This window comes from Pelodiscus sinensis, chromosome 21 (assembly GCF_049634645.1).
Source record: "Pelodiscus sinensis isolate JC-2024 chromosome 21, ASM4963464v1, whole genome shotgun sequence".
In the NCBI taxonomy this organism is placed as follows: Eukaryota; Metazoa; Chordata; order Testudines; family Trionychidae; genus Pelodiscus; species Pelodiscus sinensis.
The window spans coordinates 25451152-25474120 of record NC_134731.1 but is presented as its reverse complement, the minus strand read 5'-3'; the positions used below and the strand labels follow the sequence as shown (position 1 = coordinate 25474120).

Sequence of the window (22969 nt, the reverse complement as noted above, 5' to 3'; positions counted from 1 at the left end):
TGGGATTTTGACAGAGCTATGCAGAAGCCGGGTGGAATCCACATGACATGCACTTGCCAGTGTCTGCCTGACTAAAGCCAGCAGGACAAAGAACACCATCTAGCTGCCAATGGTGAAGGCAGGGGCATACCGTCCCAGATAGCAGAAGGACAGAGGAAAACGGCAAGGAGCTCGGGGGAGGGCAAGAGGCACATCCCAGTTCATCCACTTTCCCTAAATTGTGCAGCCTGCTGTCAAAAAGTTGTAAGACTGGGCACTGTAATTTAATTGCATGTACACAGTTCAGCCTGGGCTAGGGGCTGAGAAGCCATCCCACAACCAGGGCCCACACATTCATAACATTTCAGGCAGCTTTTGAAAGCAGAAAGGGATGCACTGAGGTGCAGAGTTCCACATTCAGGGCCACCACTGTACATACATATTTGGTCCACTACAGCATAGTTAGTCTCTGCCCAGACAAGCATCTGTGCTTCCACGGAGGAGGAGGAAGCTTTGCACCGCGAAGACGCATTGAATTTTTCATGCAAATGGCTGGATCACTCTCTCAGTGGTATCCAAGGTGTTCACTCTGTCACGCTCTGTCTTTTTTTTTTTTTTTTGAATATCATTAGCATTCAGTGAATGAATTCTCATTTCATAGCAAAGCACTGGGTGACTCACAACTGCAGACACATTTTAGAGGGAAGAATCTTGTTGAAAGGAATGAACAAAAACATCCCTGCAAGCTTCAATTTCTCTTTCTGTGGAGGAAGCAAGTAGAGCCAACCAAGATAGGTAATATGACAAAGCCAGACACACTCACGCACTGTCTAGATAGGTATTTATACCTCACTTGCTGTGGTATACAAAAGTTATTCTGTTTGGAGCTTTCCCCATAAAATGTAAAGACAGAGGGGGCGTGGGGATAAACACTGCGAGATTCAAATTGTGAGGTCAGAAGTAATGTCCAGATCAAGGAGGAGTCACAAACTCAAATTAAAAACACCCTTGAGCTTGAGAACACTCAGCGATAAACCTGAGAGTCAGGTCATTTTCTAAAACAGAATGAACCAAAAACCCACCAGTGTTGAAAATCTTCAGAGGGTTAGCCGAGTTAGTCTGTAACAGGAAAAATTTAAACAACAAATAGTCTTTAAGGTGCTTTTAGTCGAACAAAACATGTAGATGGAGAGTCGTGAGCTTTTGTGGGCACAGCCCACTTTGTCAGATGAAACTCCTGTCATCTGACGAAATGGGTTTTGTTCACAAAAGCTCACGACACCATCTACATGTTTTGTTAGTCTTTAAGGTGCTACTAGTCTATTTAGTGTTGAAAATGTTCACTTTAAAGAAAAAAATCCTGCAGTAACAGGTATTTTTGTACAAAGGAACACTGGAACATAGACACCGGAGTCTCCAGCTGATGGATGTCTGAGAGCAGGGATGGGACTTTTCAGGACTTGTGAAACTGTTCCAGCAGAGTCTCTGAGAGCAAACAAACCTTTCTGAATTTTCAAAAGTTGGTTTCTAGGTAGATTTACATACTAGATTAAGCCAGGGATTTGAGTCACCGACTTGTCCAGGTTTGCCTCAGTGTCACAAAGTAGAAGACAGCCTGGGGAATCCAGATTTCATAAGCCCACAAAGAATCAATGTTCTTTATCTTAGTACCTCAATAGTGCCATCCAGATCACGACCCCATTGTGCTAGGCCCCGTACAAACACATAGTGAAACACAGTCCCTGCCTTGAAGATTTTATAGTCTAAATAGGTAAGACAGGCAAGTAGTGTTGCTTACAGTCACAGCAACTAAGCAGCAATTGGACATAGAATGTCTGCATTCCCACTCCAATGCCCTGTCAACTCTTTTAGAAAAAAGTATCTTCTTTCTACTTTTAATACAAAACCGGTCTCTCACCAGAATAAAAATCAAAGTTCCATGTAATGAAATACCAATTATTTGTCTGAAGTTTTCAAAGCAGACTAAGGGAGTTAGATGTTCTATTCAACGGGTTTTGAGAGAGACAACCCTAGTCTTCAGTCTGAGATTTTTTTCTTACTTGTGAAACACTGAAATAGATAGCTAACAGCAAACACAATCTTTCCTTCCAAGCCCTTGTGCTCACTGATTTCAATTAACAGACCAAATTTGTCTCTAATGTAAGTTTGGCTGATTTCAACCAAATGTGCTTAAATTACTCTAAATGCAAATTAAGGTTGCATTTGGATAAAGTAAAAGGTTACTCAAACCTCGATTATGAACTCTGTATCATTAGAACTGGTAAATGAGAACGAGGAAGTGAAACCAACTAATTATTTTCCATTTTCTATTTTCATTCAAAGAAAAGCAAAGAGTAAATGAACAAGTTTAATTTTTTTCTGTCAACTTTTCAATTGAGAGCATCTGGTCCTACTAGTAACAGAGGCAGACATGTTTTTATTACAATGTTCTTTGTAGCCTAAGTGCATCCCCTTCAAATAATTACACTTAGGTTTGGAGGGGTGTGATTTTTAATCACTGATACTGTAATTGCTGGAAAACATTGATTTCACCATACCCATGCAAACCAACGAACAACATTTCTAATCAATAGCCATCTAAATTTACAGACAGCAAGAAAAATTCTGCTTGAGGAAGTAGAGTTTGTTTTAGGGATATTTGCTTGACGTAGTATTGATGCTGCGTGTTTTAAGAGTTAAAATCTTCAACTTTTTCCACTGTTGACACCCCCAGCCTTCAGCTCTCACTCATGTCAGAGTGGAGGGCACTTGGGCTCCCGTGGAAATCAACAGCAAGAAGAAGGTTTTCTGAGGCTCATCTGCCCCTCTTACTGCTATTCCATGCTGCAGATCCACATGGACACTCAATGGACAGAACAAATGATCCATTGGGCTGCAAAATACTGACATGGCCTCCTCTAAGATTCTTAGCACAGTGAAGCATGCACAGGAAAATGGAGGGTTGGTAGGAAGCCAGAGGTTCAGTTCCAAAGGACTACACTGGGACTTCAAAGCTCCGAATTTAAAGCGATACAAGTGCTGCTGAGTCACGGTAGCCACCAAAGATTCTATATGTAGCACCCAAAAGATCTCTCCTTTTGGGTGGGGGAGGAGGAGGAGAAAGAGAAGAAGAGAAAGAGTCAAAAGAATCAGCCCTCATGGTTTTCAATTATTGTCTTCAAAATGAACACCACAGGGCAGATTTGAATCTGGGACCTCTGGAACTTAGTATGGGAGCCTTTACTACAGCTTGAACTATAAAGCTAGCTGGCTCTTAGCTCAGGCTGCAGAGCTCCCTTGTTCTTATCTCTTGCTGTATGTGGTCTAAGTGCTACTCCATGGAACACTGAAGCACATCAGGGGTGTGGGTTACACTAGCAAACAAAATCTAATTTCTAGCTGCTACTGTTAAATTCCTGTTTTCATTCAGATGGTTATCTCCTGTGGAAAATTCATTCAGAGATTTTCATTTTTTCTCCTGCTCATGAACCAAGCGGAAAGACCAAAATATTGACATTTTCTGTGGAACACAATCTCTTCAAAAATTTCAATATGGGAATATCAGAATGTTCAGGTTTGGATTTTTTTCCATCTAGGTGCAGAATCAATTTTGTTACATGCACTGAAACATGTGAATGCGCACCACCAGGAGAAACACAAACCTAGCTATGGGTGCTTTTCTAATCAGCTGAGTAGCACTGGAATCTCTCCTGAGCAGCCACACAAGTGCTCTGCTTACAGGGAACACTGCTTACAGGCTACCACTCTCTGCTTACAGGCTACCACCCTTCCACCATGCATGCGACAACTACTGCACAATACTGACATGACCTCCTCTAAGGGCATCTAAGTAGACCAGTTATCATGGGCAGATTTGGGGCTAGCACTCAGAATACTGCTACTATTGACTAACGTTAATAGTTCAAGCCCCTTTGCCAATCCAAATACACTGCCTTTCCAGGTGGGTGTCCTCAGGCTGGCAATGGAAGGGAAAAGCAGCATAACACTCGGGACAAGAAGGAGACGGACTACGGGTTGCACTCAACAGGCTGCTTTGGCAAAGCAACACGTGGCCAACACGGACTGGAATTCCAGCTGGTGAGACACACGGTTCAGACAGGTTCTGTGGCATGGGGAAGAACAGCACAAGCACAAGAAACACACACATCAGCGGTTGAAAAAGCTCCTACCTCATGTGTCATGCTTTGCTTTATCTCCCTAAACAAAGTCTACTTGTGATTGGAGAGAAAAGGACACATGTTCTGCAACAGCACCGAGGCCCTTGTCCCATGTCAGGGCCTTGTGGCGCTAAACTACTCCTTAGTGCTCACACAGCAACTTTCATTCATACACCCAGTGCTGCGAGGTCAAATATCACTAGTTCCATTTTACAGAATGGGCCAAGAGAGGAGGAGAGAAGCCGGCCAGTCAGAGCCAGGAACAGGTCTTCAAGTCTTGGGTCAGTGAGCTGCCCACTAAGCCACTCTGTCTCCTTGAGACATGATTATTTTAAGAATTCCCCCTCACAGACACACCCCCTCTCACTTCCGAATGTCCTTAAACAATTATCTTTCCCAAAACGGGAGGTATTTCTGCTGGCACCGGAGAAATGAGGGACATACCAAGACTGTCCCCACAAAGTGCTTCGGAGTGGTAACCCCCCCCCCGGCTCTCAGATTCTCCCATTAGCACCCCTCTTAACTTCGTCAAACTAAAGTCATAATCAATTGCCACTGAACAGTTCACAGGCAGCTCACAAAGACACACCGCCCTGCTAAGATAGCTGCATGGTAGACTAAGGAGCAGGCTGCTGTTGGTTTGGTAAATGTATTTGGGGTGAAGGATACATCCAAAAGACCACCCCCACCGGCAAGAGGAGGATGAAGACCAGTTCCTCCCAGCCACGCACTCGAGCGCAAAGGGAACAGGCAGTGGGAAAACAAGAGGGGATTTGATATTGCTTGGGGTCACAGTAGCACGCCAGCCAAATTGCTGTGCTACAAGAGTGTACCGTGAAAGACAAGTGCTGTACTGGCTCACCACTGTCCCCTCTTTTCAAGGTATGTGAGCACAGGTGTTGATCAGCTGCCACAATGGTGCTGGTTTGGCTCTGCTGCCTCACTTTCTGTAGCCCGTATTTCTCATGCCCTAAGGTTTTGAGTTTTTCAAGGGGAAAGGAGTGGCTGAGTCAGTTCTTTTTGCATTGCACAAAATGATACATGGCTCCCTTTCTAGCTTCTGCCAACATCAAGGGGGGAAAACAAAGAGGAGGTCAATTAAAAGAACAAGAATTCCCAAGCTATTATCAGCCAGGATATGGCATCTATACAAGACACAGAACAGAAAACCATTCTGGGACACCGTTGTTCATCAAGACGCCGGGAAACATAAATTGTTATTTTAACCAACTACATTTCAACTGACATTTAGGCTCAAGCATTCTCATCACAAAAGACAATCTGCTGCATTTCAAACAAGCAGTGACAGCTTACACAATTTCAGATGGGCAGCTTTTCGCTCTGTGTGCTTCAGAAAGCTTTGGATGGATTTCACTGGCTTTAAAACCTTTTGCCGGTTTGTTTTAAATGCAAGTTTGGCTGATTACTTGTTGGGAAAATATCCAACCTGAAGACAAAGAGGAGTTTCACTATTCATCACCTTCTGTAGCTTCACCTGAGTTACACAGAACAGTGCTTTTACAGTAATGCCAGGGGGGGAAGTTAATTAAAAAAAAAAGGCTGTGGGTCTTCAAAAATTGGTTTAAATGAACCTGGAATCAAACACATTACAATCACAATTTTATTGTTAGTGTAGGGCAGAGTTACGGTCACCTGAGTGCCTTGACTGTGTATCTTTTACCGCATTTGGGTTTCTTTTAAGTGAAACCTTAATTCTGAATTCCCTTGGTTTATAACACTCAGAATGGGAGTAACTGTAATACTTCTAGTTTCCCCCCTAAATTACTCTCCCTTTAACATCATTCTAATATAGCCGGTCGTCTGAGTCTACTCATTTTTGTGTTCCGCCTAGGTGTTCTACATTGGTGAAGCCCTGTTGACTTCAGTGAAGTTACTCTTGATTTAAACGGATGTAAAAAGAGTATTTAGGCTCAGTGACACCAAATGAAGAACACCACTAGGTCAGCAGTCCTTCCCCAGGCCAGTGCAGGGTTGTTCAGCGGAACATGTACACTGCTGGGTCTCTTGCATGCTGTGGCGTCACTCTGGAATGCCACACAACGCTGCAAGCTGGCTCTGGAGTGGAAAGCCCGATTCTTGTGCTGTGGTGTTCCTTTGGGGAGCACCCTGCATATTTCAGAACTCTGCCACTTGTTGGGAACACTTGATAAACAGGTGCGCCCATCCATGCAACTCCACCTGCTACTGGCTGCACCAAGGTTAAGATCTCCAGGGGAGACCTACGCAAATGCTTCTCTCTCTGCACTTTTAACATAGCAGGCTGGAAGGGCAGGGCAACAGCTGATTCACTTCTGCCAGCCTGTTCCTGAGCGAGCTGTAGTTTGAGTAGGGAGGGGAGAAAGCCTTAGAGGGGCCTCGAAGAAGGCGCGGCAGCAAGGATCACATTTACCAGAGACAGAAAGAGATAAGGAACACCGCAGCATCAAGTTAGCCATTTAACGAGAAAGCCCTTGTACAGTAACACCGGTAGTCACAAAGCAGAAGTATAACAGAATGAGCTGGAGATTCGATTCACACAGGAAATGCCGACAGCCTATCTGATGATCTTATCTCGTGTATAGGGTTCTCTCCCATGCACTGCTGCAGGGCAGACTGGGGGAGGGAGGAGAAACAGTCCAAAATGAAATTGGTTGCACAAAAGGAAGCTTGTTTTCTTTGCTACTCGCTAGTAAGCAGACACTGAGACGAGGGGTTGTAGCTTGGAAAGTTTGGTGAAGAAATTAAAAAACCACAACAGCAAACTTGAAGTTAAAAAAAAAAAGTCACTGAATATTGTATAATGCACGTATGCAAAGCACCTGATTATTGCACAAGAGAAAAGTCTCTCAGGATGGGACTGTTCAAGAGCAACTACAACCTCCAGCAGCGTTAAATAAGGCAGAACACAAAGAAGAGAACCTTAAATGATATTTCAGATGTGCCCAGCCATCACCTTAAGGGCATATACAACAGCACACATCGTCGATCCACACTGCATAACCACAAATCACCAGTTAGCTCCCCTTCCGAAGAGACACTCCATTATCCGATGAACTCGTTCAGCTAACCTGAACCAAGACTATACACTACATGGTCAAACCCGGATGTGCAATGTAAACTATGGTTGGATTATAAACCTAAGAGTTAGCAGCTCTCTCACTTCAGGGAAAGTGGAGGTCTATTGATTTGTATTTCTGCAACCTGAATTTAATACTTTAACTTATGCACAGTGCCCTAAAATGCATAGGATATTTTTTGTGGTTTTTCCCAAACATCATCCAATAATCCAGAGAAGCTAACCCTACAGATATTAGGAATAGTCTTTATCTTATCAGAACTGCGGTAATGGTTCTCAAATCATGGTTCCTGGGTGCCCAGGGATTTGCAGAGTATTTGCTGAAGGCCTGTGGAAAGCTAGTTGGTCCACAAGTAGCTGGCCTGTCTTTTTTTCCCCATCTGCCTAATTTCATTGAGACAGCTAAAAACAACAAACACTTCCCTAATATTACTCTTCTATTTAAGCAATTGCTGTATTTGCCACAGAGATTAACATGATGGTGACTAGAGGGGAGGTGTCCTTTAGACAATCAAGATTCTAACAGAGAAGGTTGCCTGCTACAGTTATAGATTTCACAGATAGTTTTTCTAAGTGCTCTATAGCATACAATCTTATTCAACATGTCTTCAAAATTGCTGTGCCTCATCAGGGACTGCATTAGTGGTCCAAATTTGGGGGCGTTCCACGGAGATCCTAACATATAATTCCCTAAAATTCGCATCATGAGAGTCTGAATTGTAACTTCTTTTTTGTGCGCACCTGGGGAGGAATTATGATTCTCCACAAATTGACATCACCAGCCCCTTTTGAGATCGATCTCAGCTGATGACAAGGACCCAAGCTCCTTTGAAGCTGAAACCCAGCTGAAATCAAGGTCAAATTTAGAACTGTACTATGGCTAGAACCAAACTGATATGCAGTAGGACTGGGTTTATTCCCATAGGCTATGTCTATATTGCACATTTATTTCAGAATAAGATATTCTGGAACAGTTATTGTGAAATAGCACGTCTACACTGCAGGGAAGCCTCAAAATTAGTCTGAGGCAAGCTTCCTAATGTAGACATGTTATCTCGATTTAGAGCCCCAGGAGGCAGTGGGGAGGAATAACTTAGAATGGCCCTGGTGAGGGGCTATTTTGAAATAGCAGCAGTGGAGCATCTACACAGCCTCTATTCCAAAATAATTATTTTGGAACAAGTGTTATTCTTCATAAAATGAGGTTTACAGAAGTCAGAATAAGCCTCCCGTTATTTCGAAATTATTTCAAAATAACGCTACTGCTGTGTAGATGCTCGCATCATTATAACAGAATAACGGCCGTTATTCCAAAATAACTTTGCTGTGTAGACACACCCTATACAGATTAAGATGCGATCCAGGCCTGGACTAAGGTGACTAATTGTAAAGCATTTCCTGAAAAAAATGAGTCAACACCTGTGCATCTCTAGCACGCCACTCCCAATCATAGCAGATATCGGTTTTGCCCTATGGAGCTGTATTTGAATTTTCTGTTTTTGTTAAAGGGGCCCCTCCCAGGTACCTAAGCTATTAAACTAACAAAAATCATACCAAGTTTCAGCCATAGAGTTCAAACAGATTTACAAAAGGCAAAAATTATCATACTTATTTTACAGAAATGGGAAATTGAGGCAAAGTGGGGGGTTATCACTTGCCAAGATCCCACACAATAGGTCAGGGCAGACACACAAGTAGAACTCAGGTCTGCTGGGTTTCATGTCAGTGCCCTATTCACTAAGCCATGCTGCCGCCGCAAAATTTAATATTTCATTTACCAGCTACAAATACCAGCCAATATTGCCAGTTCATTGAATTACCCACCAGACTGAAATACTTCCCTCCCCACTGGTCACGGTCTTCCCACTGGGCCACTCAACCCCACTGACAGAAGTTGGCAATTAACTGAATGGATCATTTGTTTTTTCTGCAAGATAAGCCCATTTCCATTAGCTCAGGAAACTCAAAGCCGCACCAAGTCTCCTGAGTGCCAATGAAACACCATGACATTGTGTCCCCAACTGATCCCTTACTGCCTCCAACAAGAACACCAGCGCTGCCAAATCTGTACGAATCGCTCCGGGTCCCTGCACAGCAAGTCGTGAGATTATTCCCTTGCCCAGATAAAGGGGAGAGATGGTTTGAGCCTGAGACATTGCAAAATGCAGCTCCTTGAGCACACAACCCTGGAAGTTGGGCATATCACAAGGGCCAGGTGCTAACTTCACAGCAGTAGCAACCTCGAGGGAGGGAGGCTGGCAGACCTAACCAGAACAAGGGTTTTAATGCTCCTAGACTCTCTTTTGAAGAACATTTATTTTCCAGGGGCCGGGGAGGGGAGAATAGTTGTTTCACCCACAAGATTTTCAGCCCCACAGCTCCAAATGAGAAAGATGCCAAATAAAACCAGCCATTTGATGTCACTATTCCCCTCCTCCCGACACAGACACGCTCTTAGGCAATGGTCCCATAGCAACAAGCGCTCCTCCTCACAGGATCTGCGCTCTGCGACTGGCACCACTCAATGGTTAAGGCACCACTTGGAGTTCCTCTGGCTGCTTCACCTCCTCAGGCATGTGCCATTGCCCACACAACACAGCTCACTGCAGTTCACTGCAGAAACAGAAAATGGCCGTTTCAAATCTGATCGCGAGGCTCGGAGCGCAAGTCGTTTTACTATCCATTCTCACTACCAGTGTTTCAGAGGGGGAGTCGTGTTAGTGTGTAACGGGAAACCCTTAAAAAACAGCCCACAGTCTTGCAGAACCTTAGAGACTAACAAAACGCGTGGATGGTATCATGAGCTTTCGAGGGCACAACCCACTTCTTCAGAGGAGTGGACAGCAGCGCTACGGCGAATGATGGACCCACCCTCCCCAGCACACTCTGATCTGGACGGTGGGTTTGCTCCCATGGGCAGTGGTGTAGCAAGGGGGGGCCATGCTAAGGGAGACCCGATTTAGTCCCCCGCTTTTCCCTGGTCATCCCTCAGCTTGCCTGCTCCTCCTCTGCCCCGCCGCTGCTGGCTGGAGACTCCTCCCCACCTCTCTGCCATCTCCACCGGTGGGTTAGTGCGTACAGGGGCCCAGTCCCAAACTACAGGGGGTGGAGGAAGATGCAGTACAAGCTCCCCCACCTCCCCCCAGGGCCGGGTTCAGCAGTGTGCCATGTTCGGGGGCCCACCCTGCAGCAAATTTTGCCTTTGCCCCCGGGCACATAACACCCTCGCTACACCTCTGCCTGTGGGCTCAGGAAACACACCCGCATGGCCTAGTCATCGGCGCCTTCCTGCTACAAACCTGGAAAGAGCTTCCGCCATCATTTCTTCCCATTGGGGAAGAAAGCTCTCACTCAACAGCAGGAGGCACACTCGGGCATCGGTTGAGAAGTTATTTTGTACCCAGTATTCCTGTAACCCAGAGAGCTAGAATTAGCATAGGACCACCTTTTGCTCTGTTTGTGTGTAACGCACCCTTATAATGGAACCTTAAGCTCAGTTATCTCTATGAGCTAAGCTTACAATAAAGCTGCTAGGAGCTCAATGACCAAAAATTCTTGGTTGCGCTCTGTGGTAGCCAAGGCAGACACAAATATTTACTTGGCATATCATGGACAGGAGCTTCCCTCTGTACTGCGTTCCTTCCAAATACGAACCAAATATAATCTTGAATTAAAAGAAACCCCTCAGCACTTTCTTGCCTCAATGTTACAAACAAACTCAAAACAAATTACTCACCCCACAATGATTACATCACTTGCCCAGAGAGTTTGCAGCCCAGGTGGGAATTGAACCCAGAGTTTCTAAGACCAATGTAGTGCCTTAACAACAAAGTCCTCCCTTCCAATAGCTTAGCTACATGATCCATCACAAACATACAATCCAGGTTGGCTAATCACTACTCGATTGTCGCTCAGCAATACAATGTTTATCCTTAGTGCTGAAGAACTGGAAATCTTTGCTGTACAATTTTGCTTGGCATCCAGATTTGCAAAAAGGCAGCAACAAATTAACTCCAGGTATGTCTAGCAATATGCAGACAGTTTCATTCCTCAGCAGAGGACAGTCTGCAGTCGGGAACTAAGTTTCCCTTCTGCACTAAAACAGATGACAAAATGAGACAGCTACGCACCGTATTCTCCATTGCTGTGCTTACTCCAGCTATAAATGCCCTGTAAAAATGGTGGGGCTGCCATGATTTCCCTTTGGAGACTATTCCACAACTCTCCAGCATTGCTCGGACTGGAAAAGGTCCAGGAGAGGAAAAGCACAGCTGTGTAAGCTGCAAATGAAGTGCAGTGGCACATGTACAAGTAAAAAGCCTCTGCACTCGACCCAGCATTATTTAGGCCAGTATTTTCCATTGCCAACACATTTTCAAGGGAAAATAAAAGGTCAGGCTTCATGTTGGATCTGCCTATGAGCCAGCATGATTTACTGCCAAATCACTGGCCACGCTGTATGCAGCAGCTGAACATCAAGAAATCTGACATTTGATCTTTACGTAGCATCTCGATCCCACTGGTTCTGTGAAGCAAAACATGAGCTAGAGCTTGCAATAGAACCGCCCATCACTGAAGACATGAAGAAGCACGGAACTCCAGCATGAAATCTCAATGACAGGATCCACACTGCTTTCTTCCACTAATTTGTGCTTCATGCTGGGTGCCATTTTGCTTTTGGGTCCAAGCCCAGTTATTGGTCTTGATCTCCAAGGCCCAATGTGTTTTAGTTCACGGGTACCTTAGAAACATCTCAGCGGAGGCAGCCAGGTCAGCAGCTGCCAGAGTTAAACATCTGAGCTAGGACATCGGAGATCTCAAGGAAAGACCCTTAACTCTGGGACTCTCCTCCCAAGTGGTCTGATGGGCCACTAGTGCCTGCACTATGGCTGGAACAACCCAGCATTTTGCAGATAAGTCCTGGATAATTTTTAGGGTTGCCAGATGGTTTCAACAAAAATACCGGACACACGTGACATTACATCACAATCTACATGATATCTTATTTAGAAAATACCGGACATTTCTATTTTCTCAATTTGTTTCCCGAACAGAATGCTCAAATACTGGACTCTCCAGTTCAAAACCGAACACCTGGCAACCCTATGAACTTTCCTCTCAGCCAAAGCCCCCAGAGAGTGCAGCGCTGCGGTGCCTGGCACACAACAGCCCCTCTTCTCAACTGCAGTCTGCCCTCTTCTTTTCTTCCCCAGAGAACCAGATTAGCACAGTTCCAGAAACTGGCTTTTGCCAATCTGGCTTCCCGCACGCTCACCATGATGTGAATGGCACTGCCCTGGCTGATGAAAAGAGGTCCCCAGTGGCTTCAGCAGTCTGGGGAGACCAGGCACAGCACAGGCAAAGAGAACACGAGCCTATCTCCATAAAAACTAACATCTTTCTCTAGGTGGGGCGGGGGGAGGCAGGAAGAAATGGGAACATAATGAGCCAATAATCGGAAACCCACCACCCCACGGTAACGAGAGGCTATGTGCCCTCCCTGCTACAGCATATTTCAAAAGTGCCTCTCCCACACCACTTGGCAGAATGAACATGACACAAGTGAGCCACAGAGCGCAACGCTCATCTATCCAGCCAGATTCTCTCTGTGGGGTGATTGTGCTGGTGGGGCTGGCCCGTTATCAGGTTTGGTCTGTATTTGATGAGGGCATTTCTTAAATCGTACCCATGTCTACAGGACATTAGCTGGGCCCTTTCCTAACCAAAAAAACCTAGGAAGTAAGCGACATGAAGATGGCTATTTTGAAGAATGCAGCAATAGTAATTGCAGTGAATCCAGTGTCACTGACAGAGCCAGACCCGAAGCCTATGGAAGCGACTTCGGTGACTCTCCGCTGACTTCCGTGGGCTCCAGATTAGGCCCATCCTGTGCATGTGCATATGCCTAGAGGTATTTGTCACTGACATCCACCAGAATCTATTCCACTCCAGCTCTTACTAAGGAAATGAGGCCAAAACCCTCAAACCAATCAAGACATCTCCTTTGTTTGATGGCTAAGGAAGGACAAGACTAAGTTCTCTCTGCAGCCCTGCACCAAAATGAGAAATAAGGCAAAACAAGCAAAGCAAAACAAAAATCCATAGACAGGGTTAAAAACAAACTGCCAATCCTATTTGAGACTAAATCATCTTTGTACATCATTACAAAAACCCTGCCCACAAAATAAAATTATAAAAGGAGCCAAGGGAGGGGCGAACCTTTGAAGATCGCCTTTTAAGAAAATGCCAGCCATAAAACGTACGCTCAACGCCTTTGTGTTAGCTGGACTGGTTTGAGAGGTGGGGAGAGGAGAGATGGAACAAAACCAAACCAAACCAGTCCATTGGGCAATGAATGGGTTAAGTCTGAGTGCGCAGAGAACGGAAATGAGCCACCTCAGCAGGCAACAATTCTTAGAAGCTGCATTTTCTTATCAAGCCAAGAAGTGAAAGGCCAAGAAAAAGCTCCAGACTCCAAGCTCTAAGCCTAGCCCCTAAGCAAGTTTGGTTTTCCAGCAGGTCAGGCAATGAGAATGGGAAGATAGGTTGGCGGATATGTTCTCCCTGCAGGGTGGAGACTCTCCACTGTTTGTTTTGCTTCTCCTCCCCCTTTTTTCCTTTCCTCCCTTGTGTTTGCACAGTTGCAAACAGTGCCAGAAGCAACTGCCTGACGTAGAACTCGCCCTTGGTTTCCTAGCAGTGCAGTAACAGACCCACAAGCCTGGGGTTTCCTTTCATGCCAGATCAAGGGAATCCCCTTTCCACTCAGAGGTTCCTGTCAGCCCTGGCCTGCCCAAGCGCATTCCAGGAGCCCAGACTATCCCTCCCTAGCCACCACTGCCCGCCCCCTGCACACAGGGAAGCATCAGAGCCAGCCCTGGAACGGTTAGCTGCCAGCTGCAGAAACTTGTCTGGCCTGAGTTTTCCTTTTTCCCTCTTTGGAAAGTCATAATCCTGACCAGCAGGGTAGTTTTTCCCTTTTTCCAATAACTGCTTTGGCGGGGGTGGGGTGGAGGGGTTCAAAACCCACTGCAACACCCTGGAACATATTCATTGAGAAAAGTGAAAGGGGAGTACTGTTCTCTGCTAAACCAACAGAGTGGAAAGAATTTCCCACTAAATCCCCTGAGTGGGGGGAAAAAAGCTACAAATCTGCATTTAAATATTTACAGGTTTTGGAAAAAATAAAACCCACATGAGCATGAATAAAATAAAGCTTAAGCAGTTTTTTAACAAACAAACATACATTCCCTCACGGCCAGCCGTCAGAAACTGAGCTGCCATAAACGCTGTGGGAGATGTACATGTGGCAATGCCATGCAACAATGTCAGAATATAGAATTCTGATGAACACTTCATGGGACCCAGCCAGTGAGGGGAAGTGGCTGTATACTGGATTATAACCTTTTCCTGTGGAAATGCACTGATCTAGTTTAAAGGGGCTCGGAAAGAACACACAAGAAAGCAACACAATGGCTTCTCAGAGAAGCGACTTCCCAGCAGATTCTTAGGAGAGTAAGGGGGGGGGGGCAATTACAAGACAATGGCGGGCTTCCAGGCTCCTGTCGGAAGTGACAAAGCTGTTTTTTCCAGGCTGGGAACTAGAGATCAAGAGGACAGTAAACAGGGAAAGAGCTCTTCTCAGGAGAAGAGGGGGGCAGAGTCAGCTGTCTTAGGTTGTTCCAGGAGACAAGTTGACACAGTTTATGTCTAGACTGCAGGCTTCTTTCGGAAGAAGCTTTTCCAGAAGAGATCTTCCAAAAAAACTTTTTCTGGAAGAGAGTGTCCCCACTGCCCAAGCACATCGAAAAAGCGACACTGAATGGATGCTATTTCGCATTTAAGCTGTGATTACTATGGACGGAGTGGCCACAAGGGCACCTATGCTTTTTCCTCTTTCCTCTTCTTTCGAAATAACTCCCTCTTCCCCATCCACACACACCTTTTTCTGAAAGAGCTCTTTTGGAAAAAAGCATCTTCCTAGTAGAAAGAGGTTTGCCAATGTCGGAAAAAACGCCTCTATTCTTTCAATTTCTTTTCCTCGAAAGAACGTGATTGCAGTGTGGACGTAATGAAGTTTTTTTGGAAAAATGGCCATTTTTTTGAGAAAAAAACAACAACACTGCAGTGTAGACATACCCACAAACAGAGGCTCTTTAGTGAACTCTACAGGAAGATTAGAACTAGGTAGTTCTCTCATGTTGAAGATGGTTATGATCTGGCAAATGAGATGTGCATGCGGTTTGTTTTCTCCGAAAACCTAAATAAATAATACTTGGCTTTTTGCTGGCCATCAGGTCACTGGTTACCACCATCACTACACACGGAAGGAACAGAAAACTGCAGGTACTGAACATAAATTGGGCATGCAGAAGTAATCTGGTCAATACAGAGTGGAATGCCATGCAGGCCCGGGATACAAGTGGGCAAATGATGGGATTCTATCCCAATGTGATAGTCTGAAGTCCAAGACCTCAGTGGAGGTGCATAGAGTTTGATTGAGGAGGTCTAAGACACAGTGTTACCCAGTAACCATGACAAGTTCCTCCAAGCAGAAAAGAAAAATCTAAAATCCAAAAGGCATAATCCTACCCAGGGTTAGTTATTCCTCTGCAAACTCTGCAGATGTTCGCTTTATCCACAAGTACAGATGTTTGCAAGAGCAAATATGTAAAAACATCTTTGTCTTCTTAGCAGGTCTGTTTGGTGGTTGAATTCGGGTGTGGACATGGGAGCACAACAACAAACCTTCACCTCCTTGAAATCATAAACAAAACCTTTGGGCCATTCAACCCAACTACACCTCCTGTCACCCCACTTCAAACCAACATTCCCCTACTGCGCATTCAGGTACTTTGCTCAGTCTAGTTTTACATGGCTCCATCAGTTGTACTTCTACCTCTTCTCTTGAGACGCTTGGGCAATCCGTTTCATCTCGTTCCTATTTCCACATCTAGCAGGATTACTTGGATCAGCAAGTTTCCAAAGCCCGAAGGATCACAAAAATTATACAGTGAGATGCCGGTTTGTTTCCAAAGATTTTTTTTTTTTTGGTTAATTTTAACTTTATACTGCCAAGCAAGGCAGCATATTAAAGCCAATCCTTGATTTCTGAAAGACACAAATGCCAAACGCTAGGAAATGCACTAAAGGTATGCAAAGAGCTACCAAAATACTGCATTGCTGAAGGAAATGCACTCAAGGATATGGCAGAATCAGCGGGATAGCTTCTTGGAAGTGACCTGCGAAGGAAAATGAAATTCACGCTTGGGATCGGTTTGTTTCTTTACGATGTGCAAAGGTAGTCTGTAGGATTCTTTTTCCCTTACTGATTTTTATCAGTACAAATTCCAGTCTCATCTACAGTACTTTGTTTTTCCTGAAAGGCTCTTTGGACAACTGGAAAACTAAGTTAGGTTTACACTCTTCAGAAACATCAAGGAACTGAAACCTGACCAGGGATGCAATTTTTATTCAAATTGGTTAAGACTCTGAGGGTATATCAAGACAGCAGGGCTATTTAAGGATACCGGAGGTATCTCGAAATAGCTACCCCGTGTCTTTTAAACGTGCCCGTTATTTAAAAAAAAAATCAAAATAACGGGCACACTATTTCGGCATTCCTGTAACCCTCATTCCAAGACAGTTAAGGGATGTGTCAAAATAGCATGTTATTTCAAAATCTGGCGCTGTGTAGATGCACCAAAATTTTGAAATAAGCTATTTTGAAATTAAATTGACATAAGAATGTCAGTAGAACCCAAACATCTGCAGAAACACTTGAAAGAGTTTTTATTAAAAGATCCAATTAAAGATCTCCAGTATAACAAGGAATTCCTGACATTCCTGTGCCTTCAAGAGAATAACTAAAAGAAAAAGTTTTGGGGTAAAGATGTACCAAAAAGAAGTTCAAAATCCATTCCCCCCACTTTATAGGTCATCCTTAAAAATTATTTCCTTTGCTTAGTTTTCCATCACCCCCTTCAGTCCTCCCTCTTCAGAAAAAAAATCATCACAGGATTTTTCACTTGTTCTCTTGAAGTTCCCTAGCCATTGTTTAACGACACTTAGCACATATACAGCATTTTTCAGCGGTCAATCTCAAAGCACTCTAAACAAAAGGTGAAGCAGCTTTTCCCAAGCCTGAAAGGTTTCTGCTCCTTTGCCACAACAGCAGTTCACCAGTATGTATAAAAAATAAGCCAAATAGCATTCAAAGTAATTTACCAGTGTAAATTCTCTGCTCATTTGTATTCAACTCTATTTTGTTGTTTCCTTTATGATTTCAATCCTTGCAGAGGCCATTTAGGGATTTGAGACAAATGTGTGTCAGGGATGGTGCTTGGTCCTGCTGTGAAGGCAGGGGACTGGACTCGATGACCTTTCAAGGTCCCTTCCCGTTCTAGGAGATAGGGTCTTTCATTTTAGACTTATTGGGGATTTTATACTGAGGATTTTGTACCAAGGACTTATTTTTATCTGAATTGTTTCCTTTCTGATGATCATTTCATGTTCATTTTAGGACCAATGGACTCCTTTAAAAAAAAAAAAAAAAACCTGATTGTGAGCGGCCGACGTGAGACATTTTGAATGGGCCAGATTTCATAACATTTTGAGCATCCTTCTGTGAAAATTAGAACTGGCAAAATACAGGCACCCAAAACTAGTCATGTTTGAGTATTTAGGCTAAGTTGTTGAAAACTTAAGTACCTTTAACAGCAAACCTGTTGATTGTGACACGCCACAACATAGCTACGCCCCATGGAGGTCACTTACAGTAAGCCAAATGCTCAATAAAATTTTCCTGGCAGCATCCTGGAACAGTTTAGGAAACAAAACAAAACAAAGCCAAACATAGTTAGCATGCCAAAAACTAAGCCCTTCCAGAGAAGATTGTTGTCAAGGTAGATCAGTTCTTTGCCAGGGTCACTTTAAAAAATACCTGCCAGATTTTGAAAGCTGTAAGTAGGGACAAATGGGGAGAGAAATGTGAGCAGTTGTGTAACACAGATGTGCTGGATTTGAGACAACTTTGTTTAACGGTAGGAGTTGAGCCGTCATTAATATTTTGCTTAAAAAATATTTTGCTTAGCATCATCCGTACTAAACAGATATGGCCAGCGTGTGTGCTTTAAAAAACTAAAATCGGATTAATACAGGGGCTATCTTCTTTTACAGCAAATTACAGACTAGGTCTAGTTTTTAAGCTACCAAACAACCTCCAGCAAACCCATGCTAGAAAACACTGATCAGCTCCAAGACTGATCTAAGGTCTCCTCCTTGCTGGCCTTAGAACAGAATTAAAGATGGAATTTCCAAAACCGCTAAGTGCTGTCCTGACTATGCTCCCACTGAAGTCAATTCCCATCGACTTCGATGGGAGCAAAGCGGGGCCAATCATGAGCCCTTTGGAAAATTCCCTCCATAATACCCCAATGAAATCAAGTTTCCATTTAATTGAATGGCTTTTGGATCATGTACCATGGAGCCAGAAAGGACTTATTGCTTGTTTATTATTATTATTATTTTAAAAAAAAGTTAACTAAAATATTCCATTAGCCAACTCATGTGGAAATTGTGTGGAGAGTTTTTGGTATCAGCATGCAACATTCACACAGACTAAGGAGAATACAATATGACCTATTGGCTACTCTCCCCACAACGTATACTCAAATTCAAAGGATCCAACAGCCTTACCAGGCCCTGCAGGGGTGGGCAAGAGAGCCTCTGCGGGCCGGATCTGGCCTGCCGAGCAGGTTGGGCGTGGGAGTCCTAAAGGTGCCCGGAGCACACTGCTTGACTCTCCAGCGGTGATTTAAAGGCCCTGGGGCTCCAAGCACCACTGCTGCGATAGTAGAAACCTCAGCCCCTTCTGAACTGTCAGACCCCAGGGGAACTACCCCCTTTGCTTCCCCACCCCCTCCACTGGCAGGCCTGCTCACATTGTTTAGGCACTGACCCCACTCTAGGCCTGTCAGAGAAACTAGAAACCACAGAATCACAGACCACTAGAACTGGAAGGGGCCTCGAGAGGTCATCAGGTTCCATCCCCTGCCCTCACGGCAGGACCAAGCACCATCTAGATCACCCCTGACAGGTGTCTGTCTAACCTGCTCTTCAATATCTCCAGAGATGGAGATTCCACAGTCCCCCTAGGCAACTGATTCCAGTGTTTAGCCTCCCTGACAGGTAGGAACGTTTTCCTAATGTCCAACCTAAACCTCCCTTGCTGCAGTTTAAGCCCATTGCTTCGCGTCATAGCAACAGACGTTAAGGAGAATATTTTTTTTGCCCTTTTAGGAACGTTGAAACATGACTCTAGCTTAAGAAGTTAGTGATGATCTGCTCCTATGAATTATTAGGTAGACGTCCAAACGAGTTTGGGTACTAGCCAATAAAAGCAAGTACCATTCTGCACCCTCCACTAGGGTGTTTAATCAGTTACCCAGGTAAATGGTACATGTAACTGGTTAACCGCTTAACCAAGATCCTGCGAGCAGAGACCCACTCCAGCCCCATCTGGAGAGGCCCTTCCACCCGCGGCATGGTGGGCCTGGCTGGGAGGCTGTTCCAGACACTGGAGCCAAGCTGGGCCAAAGCTGCTGAAGATGGGAGCTGCTCCAGACCACTGTGGAGCATCCTCTGCCCACAGTGCGACAGGCCTAGGCTGCTGGAGCAGCTCCCCTGCCCACTCTGGAGGTGGAAGGGGCTGCTCTAACCTAGCCAGCCATTTCCCTTTACAGCTTATAATGAACCTGAGACACAACAGCAGGCTGAAGAGTTAAACTCCAGTTTGAGAGGGTGGGTATGTGCATTATTAAATGGAACGTAATAACACTGTGCTGAGCTTTGAAGACATCAAGTTAGATATTTTCCTTTATCTTTCGTTTTTGCGATTTTAAAATGTTTAATAAAATTCAACCTTTTCCAGAAATGTTTCTGTAAATTTGAATTTTAAAAGGACAAAACAACGTCTACGTTGAATCTTCTCTTCATCCGCCCCTCCATTCAAAACCTCATTTGGTATCTCAAGTAAAAATGCAGGGATACAGACAAAGCAAGCGAAGGACAGATGTGACTGGACAGCAGATATACAGGCGTAGTGGAGAAGAGGGTGGAAAGTGTGTAGCTGGGACCTGGGGGTGGGTGAGTTGCAACCAGGGCCATGAACCCATCCCACAGCTGTGACCAGTAACGTCACAGGATCCAGTGAATTTCTGTTTATTGTCCAATATCACAGCCAGAGACAAACACCTACAAAATCTTTCTCAGGCATTCTTAAAACTTAAATACCCACCTGGGGAAGGCCAGGCCCACCATGGAGAACAGGAACTGCTCTGGCTGGCTGGCCAGAGCAACCCCTGCCTGCAGCAGGCCCCACAGAGCTGGAGCAGCCCCCTGCGTGGGCCAGGAGGGAAGCTGCTCCAACCTGTACCTATTAACTGGAGTCAGCAAGCCCCACCCTTACATCCCTACTCGAAGGTATCACAGGACTGCTCATTGCTTTTAAAGCTACAGACTAACACAGCTACCCCTCGGAGACCTTTTACCATGCACATCAGTGATCACAGAATATCATTCCTGTTCACACCTTTGATCATCCTGCTCTGGTCTCTGTAGAGCTCTGCTCTCTAGACCACCGCCAAAGGCAGGGACAAGTGACCTCAGCACACATGCATGCATGCAATCACAGTACTTTCCAGCAACACAGCTGGAATGGTGCCGAAACCTGATCTGTTGGTGGGAGATATCCTGGCTGAACTCAACAGTGGCTTTTCCAAGCACAAAGGGGAGAGGGCTAGCTCAGTGGTTTGAGCATTGGCCTGCTAAACCTAGAGTTGTGAGTTCAATCCTTGCAGAGGCCATTTAGGGATTTGGGGCAAAAATCTGTCAGCGATGGTACTTGCTCCTGCTCTGAAGGCAGGGGACTGGACTCGATGACTGTCCCTTCCAGCTCTAGGAGATAGGCAAGCTCCATTTATTAAAGTCAGTGTTTTATTAGAATGATCTAACCTGTAAAGATCACAATATGCAGAGGGATTGGGAGCCAGGACACCTCTATGCTATTTCTAATTCTCCCATCAACTTGCTGTGTGACCTTGTGTTAGTCACCTACCCCATCGCCTCTGTGTAAAATGGAGGTAAATGTAGAGCTTCCCAGAGAGATGGTGAAACCTCGCAGTAAAGCGACTATAGCACAGAAACACCAGGTACTATCATAGGCCAGCTTTTGCCAGCAGAGAGTATGCAAACGAAGTGCTGATTAGCATTTTGACATGCTTCATTTGCATAATCTATTCGAGCCATTTTTGCGCAAGGGTTTTTTTGCACAAGATCCTTATGCCTTGGAGAGGGTTTTGATGCAAAAAGGAAACCGCCGCACTGCTTGTTTTTGCGCAAAAACGGCTCGAATAGATTATGCAGATGAAGCACAACAATACTAAATAGCGCTTCATTTGCATACTAGCCATAGAGGAACAAAGCTGCCGTTTGCAAGTAATGAAGTTTTCCTCCTCGATCACCCCTTTCTTCACAGCTTGAGCTGCTCACTAGTCTTCCAGAAAGAAAGGGTCGACGTCCCAACATGCTCATATCATGGACTTTTGTGTTAGAGCTTGCAAGGAAAAAGCAAAACCCAGCTCCTTCCACCAGAAGGTCATGCTGCAGCGGTGAGGAGGGCACAGTTCATCTCAGCACCTGTTCTAAACACTGCAAGATCTTATCAGAGTAAACTACTTGTGCTGGCAGACAGTTACAAACACCAACCATTACACTGTGCCTTAGTGAAGTCTGCGAAAACACATTTGAAAAGTACCCTGGTTAAAATAGCTATCCAGATAACAATCCTAATCATGTCATCTTTAATGAGGTTATTAACACCCACTCATGGTACAGTATTAAAACTACTTCAAAGCATCTCATTTGCTTTTCCATGTTTGTTGACTTTTTGCTTTTTACAGAGCTTGGACACAAATGAATCTGATCAATTTCACTGGCTAATGTGGACTCCACACAATGCAATGTTCCCAGCTCTGCCCAGGAAGTGTTTAATTAAAAAATATTTTCAGAAAACAATTCAAACTGATCTTGCAGCCACCAGCTCACACGAGAAGCCCTACAGACTGACTTTGTGACATACTACTGACTTTACTAGGACTCTACACTGCTGAAGTGCGAGTAAATGTTGAAGCCTAAACAGCTTGAACAAGTTTCTCTTCTCTTTCACCTGCCAACATTAGGACTCATCATTTTTCCTGTTACAGATTATGATTGTTAAATCATGTGAAACAGTGAAAGGAATGGCTTAGAAGCCATGAAGGTCATTAAGTGGTACAAGGGAAACATAGCCCAGAACTTAGAACTTGCTAGATAATGGAAGGAAAAGATGATCTTAATGATTTGCATTTAAAACCAAATAGATTACATTGAGACATTGGGTTTTCAAACAGGGTTGCACGTGACCTGGGTTTATTTGTTTTCAGGAGAATTTCTATGATATTTTAAGGGGAGAGGGAAACTCTTCCCCTCTCCTCCACTAGTTTAAGATTGTGAAATTTGAAACTTGACTGTTCTGATCTCTAGCTGATCTCCATCTGCTGATTAAAAAAAAACATGTCCGCCCTAACCCTCAATACTAGGCACAGTCCAATCTGATCTACATGGAAGCTGATGTGCTTCTTTAAGTTCACTAAAATTTCAGTTCAATTATGATGAAGAACTTTTCCCCCTCAACTGA

The 22969-nt window shown here is 44.5% G+C and overlaps 1 protein-coding gene across 3 annotated transcripts in view; it reads right to left on the bottom strand.

The window, feature by feature from the left end:
- Nucleotides 1-22969, bottom strand: part of ATP2A3 (ATPase sarcoplasmic/endoplasmic reticulum Ca2+ transporting 3) — a 147690-nt gene that overhangs the window by 105094 nt on the left and 19627 nt on the right. The window contains exon 1 of one of the 3 annotated variants that reach the window (XM_075904375.1): nucleotides 17944-18704. The exons of the other annotated variants lie outside the window; for them this stretch is intronic. Coding sequence (XP_075760490.1) covers nucleotides 17944-17983 — 40 coding nt within the window. The 5' untranslated portion in view covers nucleotides 17984-18704. Of the gene's footprint in view, nucleotides 1-17943; nucleotides 18705-22969 lie in introns of those variants that run through there. 3 annotated transcript variants of the gene reach the window in all.